Below are 10,869 nucleotides of genomic sequence, written 5' to 3' on the forward strand. Positions count from 1 at the left end.
ATTCTGACCTGGACCACGGTTGATGTCACGGTCCGTGTCCTCACCCTGGGTGACAACAGTAGGTGAGTCAGTTTAAACTGGTGAGTTGATGAATCAACAATTGATGGATGGAGGCGCAGGAAGTTAGTTCAGATTGTTGTCACTGAACATAGAACTCGGTTTGATAAACAAGTGCATGGTGTGTATACTGTATAAGGTCGGTTGCTATTAACTGTGTGGGTTGTATTGTGGGGTGGGGGAGGGTCCGATCTACCAGACTGGTGAAGCCCCACACTGCTGTGTTCATTCTAACACTACTACAACTGCACTCGTTGACCCACATCATTCAAAGACAGAAAAACAAAGGGGGAGGGGGGGAGTGTAGTAGAAGGAAATGCAGATCGACCTGATTACCTCAGTCAGGGGGAACTGTGCGTGACTACTGTGTTGGTGCTTAGGCAATAGATGAACAGAGTTTCACCATCGTTTGAAAAGTGAAGAAAGGATTAACATGGTTTAAGACGTAAACTCAAAGTCTTAACCCTGACCTCTTGAGTGGAGAAGGACGAGTCTGTTAAAAATGTGAGCTATCATGAGTCTGGGTTAGTCTGAGGCAGACATGTCCAAAGTCTGGCTCTGGGGCAACTGTTCTACTTGCACAGGTTGTTTTTATGCCTTGCAAGATAAATTCACCCGTTTTCATCAGGGTTTTGTTGGTCTCGTAAGTATTTTTAGTGCAGTTTGTTGTTTTAATTTAGTTTTAATACGTTTTAATATTATTTAAATTCATATATTGTATTTTCTGAAGCACTCAAATTTAAGAAAAGCATTGAAATTTTAATATTATTTAAATTCATATATTGTATTATCTGAAGCACTCAGATTTAAGAAAAGCGTTGAAAAAAGTTTCATGAACACGAATAAATAAACAATAATATATAAAGTAAACAAAATTTTCAATCCGGATCGAAAAAAACCCTAACGTCTCATGGGCTCATTCCCACTCCTAAACAGAAGGTGGCGGTAGCGGGTAGAACTGTCAAAATAAATATTTTGTTTCCGGTTCCGGGTACAGGATCTGAGACGTTGTGTGAACGGCGCTAGTGTATTGAAAGTTAACACAACACTGCGTAGCGTCACAGTTTTACGCTTCATCTTCAAAAGAAAATTTATATATTTTTACACGTTTATAGTGCATACGATTTGTCCCAGGATTGAATAATCGTGAGGTTTGTACTCATCTTTAAGCGCTCTTTGGCTAATAGCGGGCAGGCAGCAGCGTGCTAAAGCTAGTCAGCAGGCTGCCGCAGAATACTGGCGGATGTATGTAACTAACTGTGGACTGTGTTTGGCAAATTTGTCATCCGCTCTATTGTTATGGTTTAAAGTTCGTTTTTAAGAACCTGTGTTTACGTTTTTAAGTTACTATATTTTCAGTGTAATAACGTACCCACGCTCAGTCCTAGATATTTACAAGTTCTATAAGACCGTGATGTGGTAGTCATGTTATTAAAAGTGAACGTAAACATGTTGGGTTGTCCTGCAGAACCAAGGATGTCTCTCCCTAAGCGAGAGGTGGAGGAGTTGAGACCATGGGTGGAACGCACTGTGAAGAAGGTGCTCGGTTTTTCTGAGCCCACTGTTGTTACTGCAGCTTTACACTGTGTTGGAAAAGGACTGGATAAAAGAAAGACAACAGGTAACCACTCAGACTGGTCAGCTTCTGTCTGTATGTTTACTGAGTGCAGCTTCAGTAACTATTAAAGCTGAGAATCAGAATTAGAACCCTGTGTCCAGATTTTTAAATTCATTAAAGCTGAGAATCAGAATTAGAACCTAACACCTGTGTCCAGATTTTTAAATTAGTTTTTTCTGTATTTTTTCTCTGCACTGTCTCTTGTTGCACTCATTGCTTTATATAATAAAGAAAAACAGATTTTATCAGCTTAGGAAACTCTGCAGCATAGACTTTATTATAAGGCAATTAAAGCTCCTGCATGTCAACAATATGACTTGGAGCGCCACATTTGGCCAGCGAGCCTTGAGTTTGACACATGTGCTTTATACCTTCATATGACAGTCAGAGGTGCTCAGCTGTTTTAAGTTTGTTTACAATCCCATCCAACCCTTAATCTGAATTTGACAATTGTTCCCCTTCAGATCAGTTGCGTCCTTTCCTGGATGACTCTGCTGGAGGTTTTGTCGAGCGCCTTTTTGAGGCGTTGGAGGAGAGCCGCAGTTCCCGTGGCAAAGGAGACAAAAGCCGCAAGAGAGACATTAAGGTACCCATACAGAATTTTGATACTCCAAACTGTCTCTGCAAAAGTATGTAAATTAAATTAATTTCATTGTTTTGTCTGATCCCAGGATGTTTTTGCTGAAGAAAGTGAGACCGGTGCAGTGCATGAAAATTCGGATGCAGGAGATGGAACGGCACCAAAACGCAAGAGGGCCCATCGTTTTGAGGAGGTGGTGGAGCCTGAGGTCATACCTGGACCTCCATCTGAGAGCCCCGGCATGCTAACCAAAATGCAGGTGTGAATCTGACGGAATAGTTTGGTTTCTTTTAATAATAAACATTTCACGGTTACTAAGATTCTGTCCTGTCCCACAGATCAAACAAATGATGGAGGCTGCTACGAAGCAGATCGAAGAGAGAAAGAAACAACTCAGTTTCACTCCTTCGGTTCCTTCCTCAGTAAGAAAATAAACAACTGAATTATTTTGTATTGAAAAAAAATTAAGTTAATGTTACAGTTTCAGGCCGATACGTAAAGTAATTAAATCTGTTTTTTGCTTCTTGAATTCAGCGGTTACCACTCCCTACAGTGCAGTCACAGCTGGATCAAATGTCTCGGCTTCTTGGTGCCTCCGCTGGTGGAGGCGTTGGCTCCACCTTGGCCCCCTCCCAGGCTGCCAGCTTCATGAACGACGCCATCGAGAAGGCCCGTAAGGCTGCTGAGCTACAAGCCCGCATCCAGGCCCAACTGGCCATGAAACCAGGGATCCTTGGAGCCATAGGGAACACTGGACCTCACAACGTTGTAGCATTAGCAAATTTACACGCCATGGGAATCGCTCCACCGTAAGTAAAGAAAAGGGTTTTTATGTCTAGGGGAAAAGTTTGTATTTGTTGCGCTTAATATTATTTTCCTGTTTGTCGCATATAGAAAAGTGGAGGTCAAGGAGGTCAACAAGCCCACTCCTCTGATTCTGGATGAGAAAGGAAGAACAGTGGACGCTTCAGGCAAAGAGGTCGAACTCACACATCGCATGCCCACGCTCAAAGGTACAGTATGTCCAGATTAGTCGTAAAGACACACGGGGTTCTTCTTCTGTTCACTTACTAACATACTTCTCAATGTGTAGCTAACATTCGGGCGGTAAAGAGAGAACAGTTTCGACAGCAGCTGAAAGAGAAGCCCGGGGAGGAGTTGGAGTCCACGTCCTACTTTGACCAGCGTGTGCTCGTACCACCGTCACAACGCCCTCGCAAGACCTTTAAATTCCATGACCAGGGACGGTTTGAGAAGATTGCTCAGAGAATAAGAACTAAGGTGGGTGTTTGTCATGGTATTGTGACTTACTGTTTGATTTTTACTATTAGGATCATTTCCAGGTCAGGTTAACGAACCCTAAACACTGTATCTTCATCTGTTCAGGCCCAGTTAGAGATGTTGCAGAATGAGATCGCACAGGCAGCAAAGAAGACGGGAATCCAGGCGTCCACCAAGTTAGCGCTGATTGCCCCTAGGAAGGAGATCGGGGAAGGGGAGGTGCCCCACATTGAGTGGTGGGACTCTTACATCCTGCCATCAAACATTGACATGTAAGCTATTAACTATAACAACTGTCACCTGTCCTTTCATGGTGTCTGTGAACCTGTGCAGCATTCAAGAACAATCATACGACGTCCTGTCATTCTCACTGTAGAAACTACCACTAACTTCTTACTGTGATCTATGGTCGTCCATACAACAATAACTTTACTAAATTGGAGTTAACTGCTGACTCTCTTTATTTTTACATAGAAATGCAGACACAAAATTTGAAGAGTTGGAATTGTTCGGTGTGACCAACCTGGTGGAACATCCTGCTCAAATCAACCCTCCTGGTACGTAGTTTTAAGGCATCACATTCGTCACATGAGTTTATCAGAATTGAACATGTTCTGCTACAGTTGGCTGTTGGACTGATGCAGTGTGTCGTGTGTGCGGTTCTCAGTTGACACAGATAAGCCAGTCACGCTGGGTGTGTACCTGACAAAGAAGGAACAGAAGAAACTGAGAAGGCAGACTCGGAGGGAGGGCCAAAAAGAACTACAGGAGAAGGTCCGCCTCGGACTGATGCCCCCACCAGAACCCAAAGGTACTGGTCTTTTAGAACCAAGAGCTTTATGATAAATTAATTACAAAGCAGCTCATTAACATGTCATGTCTGTACATCTCAGTACGCATCTCCAACTTGATGAGAGTGTTGGGTACGGAAGCAGTCCAGGATCCAACAAAAGTGGAAGCCCACGTCAAAGCACAGATGGCCAAGAGACAGAAGTCAGTAACGAAGCAAACCTCCTCACTTCTGAATGATAACTGATTGATTTTTAATATTTGCGCAGCAGAAGTCAACACTCCAGTGAGTTTGTAACATTTGCTTTCTCCCTGCAGAGCACACGAAGAAGCAAACGCTGCTCGAAAACTCACAGCAGAGCAGAGGAAAGAGAAGAAGGTGAAGAAATTAAAAGAAGACATCAGTGATGGGGTTCACATTGCCGTCTACAGGTTGGTGTTGTTAAGAGAAGAGGACGCCTCTGCAAAGTGTGTGACGTGTGTATCGTTCTACCAAAACACCTTTTATTTGTGGTTTAGAATCCGGAATCTGCAAAATCCTGCTAAGAAGTTTAAAGTGGAGGCCAACGCCAGCCAGCTGTACCTGACAGGCACCGTAGTTTTGCACAGAGACGTCAACCTAGTAGTCGTCGAGGGAGGTGAGAGAAATGTGGGCTGTATTATGGTGCAGTAAAACACGACAACTGAAAAGATTCCACCTAAGAATGTCATGGTAAAGGAAAAGTGAAGCTCCACTTGGATGTACTGTGTCTGACTCAGCTGCACTTTGTTCCAGGTCCCAAATCCCAGAAAAAGTTTAAGAGATTGATGATGCACAGGATCAAATGGGTGGAACACAGCAGTAAAAGAGATGGTAAGGAAATTTAATTTAATTTAATTTTTTTTTTTTTTACATTTTGAGTAAATATTAAGGTCTTTTTTTCTTCTTCTCTAGATACAGATGCTGACAATGATACAAAGAGAAACAACAAGTGTTGGTTGATTTGGGAGGTGGGTGATTCTCTTTGTTTTTGTTTTAATAATTATTAATAATACTATTTGAGATAGTAATTATGTATTTCTTTTTAGGGTACGGCCAAAGAGCGAAGTTTCGGAGACATGAAGTTCAAGCAGTGTCCCACGGAGAGCATGGCCAGAGACCACTTTAAGAAACACGGCACAGAGCACTACTGGGACCTGGCTCTCAGCCACAGTGTGTTGGAAACTGCAGACGACTGAAACCCGCAGCACACTTTATTTTCTATAATCATCATGCCTTCAGACCAATAACCTCAGAAGCAGACGAGCATCATTGCTGACAAGCTGCATTCAAGCCACCCAAGAGTATAAACCCAAATTCAGAGACACGAGCATATGTACAGTACAGGAAGGGTGGACAGTAAAAGTGTGTATTTCTGAGTGTCACGACGGTGTGTGTGTGCTTGCTCTGTTTTCTGACCCGTTCACTGTACACTCCTACTTAAGATATTATCTATAATAGATAATAGTATGTTAATCACCTGACTTTACAATGAGAGGGGAACCGCCGTCAGAATACATCAGACATGAACCCCTGTGATGAAATCCCTTGAGTACACACAGCGGTCAAAAACATCCCTGTAAGGAGTGCAATGCTAAAGCTAATATGCCGCGGGTACAGCAAAAGCAAGCAAAACGGAACAATAGCTCAGCAAAAGCAAGCAAAACGGAACAATAACTGTATTTTCTTTTTTTTTACTGCCACACTTGGCAGAAAATAGGACTTTTCTTTTTCATTCTGTAAAGCATATCTTGGACACTCTTGTAATTATAATTCTCTGTAGTACATAGGTCATAAATAAAATCAGAAACTTAAAACTTGTTTTTTTTTTGTCTTTAATTTTTTTATTTTATTATTTATAATTTTCTTGGCGTTGTATTTTGACATTTATACAGTTTCGCTCACGTTTGTTTGTGTTGCTCGTCTGTCATCGGTCGATCGTGGGGGCGTGTTTTCTCATGACTTACTACATTACTAGCGTTACTTCAGTCCGTCTGTCGTTGGCAGCGGCGGGTGATCAGCACACAGAGCTGTAAAGATGGCGGCCGGTTCAGGGGCTGCAAGCGGCCACGGAGCTCGTAGCTCCAATGCTGCTATGGAAGCGACTTTAGACCGGAAATTTCAGGGTGTCTCGAACACTATGGAGGCGATACAGGGACTTTCGAATTGGTGCATTGAAAACAAGAAGAACCACAGCCTCATCGTCCGCAGCTGGATGAAGTGGCTTAAGAAATGTGAGTAGCTCCGCCGCCAAAGCTAGCATGCTAACTAGCTCACTGAACCCGATTCGAAGTTATATTGAGAGCACAAACGGCCGTTGCTTTGGAATGGAGTGCAATGGAAGCGTAAACCCGATGACACGATTTTAACGTATTACAAATTGAACTTCACATTTGGGCTAACTGCACGAACGAAAGCAACACTTGCGCCATCAACGCTTAGTAGCCCCGCACACACACGCCAAGGCTAAGGTCCTCCGTTGAATGTTGTTTAAAGCTGGGCCTTAACGGGCTTATGTCGTAGTGGAAACGTATTTCTGCTTTTAAATTATTATTATTATAATACAGTGTTGTACTGAACTGTATTTAGTCACGTGTATATCAAAGTGAATGGCTGTTTTGTCTTTTGGCATAGTGTTTATCCTGGTTAGTGCTTTTGCAGTTTGACCTGTGCTTAAGTTGTGGTGTTCAGCGGCATTTTTGACCCTGTTTTGTTGTGGTATGTGAGTCATGATAAATGTAAAATATTTAAAATCAGTCTATTTGTTAAGTATGTTTTGTGCTTATAGGTTTGCATTACTGTTGATGGACAAACTACACTTAATTAAACCGCGCCTTTTGAATTTTGTCAAAAGTAAGAATTAAAATACGAAGTAATTTTTGGGTTAAATAACAATAGGTCAAAGTTTGATATATTTGTTCTATGTAAATTATTTTATTACTAGGACCTGGTTGGTCTCGGTGGACATGTTGGTTTGGAAACGTCTAATAAAGACGTCATTTTGAGGTTTGGTTGCGAGTTTTTGTCTGTTTAGATGGCGTTCAAAGATAAATTATTTACACATTCATTTTATATTCAGATACCATTCTGAAGATTTTAGGAAATCCTTGTAACTCAAACTAAATCAAAAAAAATATCATTTAATTAAACATTTTTTGTTCAAATAGCAATTGTATCTCCTTTGCTGTTAAGGGGGAGGCCAAGAAATGGCATTATAAAAAAGAATCTTGATACAAAATGTAATGTTGGCATTTAATGTTGAAATTCCAATTATATATAATTTGTTTTAATTGATTTATTTCAACAGCTTAAAAGTAGTTAAAAAGCTGTTGACACCCTGTCATTTACATTTTTGAGTTTTTCCTCTTTATTTTTAAACAACAAAATACTAATGTTAGGGTTAATTATTAATTAATATTAGGGTTAATTAAAAAGGTTAAACCTGTGAGTGACAGGTGATTCTTGAAACCCTCTTTCCAACGATGTGATACTTGAAACCCTCACAAAAACACAGAACTGTGAAGGCAGCTGGAAAACCACAAACCTTTTTATATATATATATATTTAGTCTTGTCTTTATGTCTCTGTTCTGTGTTTATTTTGTTTGGTCTGTTAAATCTCTTCAGCATCAAGCTACTGTTTCTGTGACCTGTCATTTGAACTTTATGTTTGCAGCACACACTGTCCCTGTATTTTTGGTCAAACTATATCCACGCCATTTCACGGTGTTGTTAAATGACTCAATTTAGATGTAGCGGCAGTGTGATTTTTGAATTTTGTCTAATTTGAGTTGATTTTTCTGAAAATTTCTGTTTCATCCTTTTGTTTTATCATCCTAAATGTCAGTAATGTTGCAGTAGTTTATTGTTGTTAATGTTTAGTATCATATATCAGAGGAGTACAGCTGTAGCTTTAACTTAAATGTTACCAATTTGGCCTCTGTCATTGTAAGTAGAGATCATGATGATTATTCTGGAAAACAGTCGTGGGCAGACCGCAGAACAGAGGGTTCTGTGGTCCGGATGTGACCCGTGGGCCGTCAGTTGATAGTCACTCCCTTAAGAGGTGTTAAACTTCTATCGTAACCACAGTGTTGTTGACACATTTTATTTGTATTATTTGTGGTAGAGTAGTGTTGGTATTAATAATAATAATAATAATAACAATTATAATAATTAATTTACTGCTACTTCCAGGCTACACGTCAGGTGGCTGCCAGAGCTCTGTGGTTTCTTTCAGGAGCAGCATTTGCCTTGTGTTCCAGTAAAGTAGTTAAAGTAGACGGTAACACCACATGTTTGTGTTGTGGTTTAGTTTTCTGTAGGACCTTTGGTACTCTGATATACTGTTCTTTAAAATGCCTAGATTTCAGGTTGACTGTGCAGTTGTCTCAGTAAAAAAAAACCCGGTACGCTAGCTTCTGTTTGGTGTCGGCTATTGTATTGTTGTGGAAAGAGAGGACCACTGCTGTGGGACACACACGAACACGGAGATTAACAGTCGCTGAGCAACACCACAGTGAAAGCAGCAGATTTCTGCTTCAGTTGAGAAACTGTTGAGTCTATAATTAAAAAAAAAAAAACTTTAGTGGCACATTTTTCATGTTTAATGAATGTTACAAATCACTTTCTGATGGTAATAGAGAATAAAATCCAATTTTATTTATTTATTTATTTATAGCCTCATGTGAAATATCTGCTCATTACCTGTGTCACTTCTGGTGCCTTTGTTTGTGTCCCTTCAGTTGGTGTCACTTTTTAACTTGGCAACATTTGTGGTCCAGAGAAATGACTTGCAGACAGAAGAATAAAAACGTCTTGTTGTTCATTTTAATGGATTTTTAAATGGCTTACAGTAACAATTCAAATGGTGAAGCCGACATTATATGTTTGTTTTTTTACAGATAGTTTTTCTTTGCATTTGTTAAACAATAAATGATTTCTTTCTACAACATTTGAAAGCCCCGTCATCCACTGTGGAGCTGACCGCAGGTACTTAGAATACAGACACCCTAGAAATAGAGTTATTGGTTTAATCAGTAACTTTGACGCCGTCACGTCACCTGATATTCCTTTTGACAGTCAGGTGATTCGACCTCTGAACCTGGTCAAAGTGAAAGAACAGGAAATATTGAATTATTGTTCTTTACCTTTTAGTAGATTTTAGTCACTTATTCTGTTTAATGTAGTTTTACACTTGTTTTAACATTTACTGTGTGAATCTTGGCTCATTAATGGTTATAGATTTGATATGTTGTATGTTTTAACTTTAACTTTTTTTCCTTTTTAAACGACAACGTCAGGGGAACCATAGCAGTGAGGTGTTCCAGTGGGTGATGTGATCTTATGTACTGAGGCTGGATCTGCAGGCTTGTAGTTTTTTGCTGACAATATGTTATATACTATTTTGCTTTATTGTGTTTATTTTTGTGTCTAAAATGTTTCAAATTCAAATTTTAAAAAATGTTCTTTTTTTTAAGGTTGTTGACTTACTGATTTTCTTCTGGTCAGCAGCACCTTGCCTGTTGTGAATTATTTTCTTCTAGCATTTACTTTCATTTTAATGATGTTGATAGAAGATATTGCTGTTTAGAACAGTTGAATTTCCCTCAGTTACCACATATTAATACCTCAGTACCAACATTCAGTCAAAAGGGTTGTTTTATTTTTTATTTTTACATGAAGTAGAAATGATCACAGTTCAAGAAAAAAGTTTCACAGAAAATCACATCATGTACGTGTTATACAGTGTTAATTTAATCATCCACAAATAAGGCCTCATTCCCTGTTTAGGCTGGGCAGCTGTTCTGGCTTCTTTACTGGCTTCCTATTGGTGGAGACCAAATAACAATACGCAGCAGGAACTGAGAGTATTTTTTTTTTAACACATCAAAATGAGTAGAAGCTGCAGGTTTATTTTTAAGTTGACACCAGGTTTATTTTAGTGAACAGAATGTCTGTTGTACGTAGTGCTGCTGTAGGTAGTTTAATTGTAATAAATGTTATAGTAATAAAATAGATAAAGTAATAAAAATAATCCATGTAGTCAAATGTTCTATTAAGGGATGTGAAGTGGTTTCAAACATTATTTAACATTAAATATAAAATGTAGTCGTCCTAATCTGAAATCAGTGCAGTGGGAGTCACGTAATACAGCTGTGATATTTTCTATGGTATGGACTGTTGTCTTGGCTGCATTTGGTTTAATTCCTTTTAAATTTTACTATTTTGAACCAGTTAGTATAGGATTATCCTGCATGTGATTTTATTTGACAATACATCCAGACATTAGTTAAGGCGACCAGAGTTGGTGATTACTGTAAAATTAAATTTCAAAATGTCTATATCTGGATGGCAATCACTATCTCTAGATGCAGTAAAAATGTTTTTTTTTTACTCAGAAAATAGTTGGCCATCAACTGAATAAAAAAAAAACCAATATTGTTGAAAAAATAACATTAGTTCTAATGACTGCTGTAATTTATTGAAACGCATAACTACCATGATTCCTTTAGGTGGTTAACCT

At 39.4% G+C, this 10,869-nt stretch overlaps 2 protein-coding genes across 4 annotated transcripts in view; both read left to right on the top strand.

Moving 5' to 3' along the window:
* Positions 1–1,028: 1,028 nt before the first annotated feature.
* On the top strand, positions 1,029–5,903 carry prpf3 (PRP3 pre-mRNA processing factor 3 homolog (yeast)). 2 transcript variants are annotated; one of them, XM_008323151.3, is made up of 17 exons: positions 1,029–1,208; positions 1,526–1,678; positions 2,140–2,261; positions 2,347–2,514; positions 2,594–2,677; positions 2,790–3,064; positions 3,150–3,268; positions 3,349–3,536; positions 3,642–3,808; positions 4,011–4,093; positions 4,204–4,347; positions 4,430–4,529; positions 4,644–4,757; positions 4,845–4,963; positions 5,101–5,178; positions 5,260–5,315; positions 5,394–5,543. In XM_008323151.3, the coding sequence occupies exons 2-17, from the start codon at positions 1,534–1,536 to the stop codon at positions 5,541–5,543; spliced, it is 2,112 nt and encodes a 703-aa protein (XP_008321373.1). In that variant the 5' UTR covers positions 1,029–1,208; positions 1,526–1,533. The 2 variants fall into 2 exon arrangements, with proteins under 2 accessions (XP_008321373.1, XP_024917202.1); XM_025061434.1 differs by lacking the exon at positions 1,029–1,208 and having other exon boundaries at positions 1,534–1,678; positions 5,394–5,903.
* A 370-nt stretch (positions 5,904–6,273) lies between these two features.
* Positions 6,274–10,869, top strand: part of rprd2b (regulation of nuclear pre-mRNA domain containing 2b) — a 10,669-nt gene continuing 6,073 nt past the window's right edge. The window contains exon 1 of one of the 2 annotated variants that reach the window (XM_017037974.2): positions 6,274–6,578. In XM_017037974.2, coding sequence (XP_016893463.1) covers positions 6,383–6,578 — 196 coding nt within the window. In that variant the 5' untranslated portion in view covers positions 6,274–6,382. The remainder of the gene's footprint in view (positions 6,579–10,869) is intronic. The other variant, XM_008323208.3, reaches the window with a different exon arrangement.

The sequence above is a fragment of the Cynoglossus semilaevis genome, chromosome 13 (assembly GCF_000523025.1).
Source record: "Cynoglossus semilaevis isolate Cse_v1.0 chromosome 13, Cse_v1.0, whole genome shotgun sequence".
NCBI classification, from domain to species: domain Eukaryota; kingdom Metazoa; phylum Chordata; class Actinopteri; order Pleuronectiformes; family Cynoglossidae; genus Cynoglossus; species Cynoglossus semilaevis.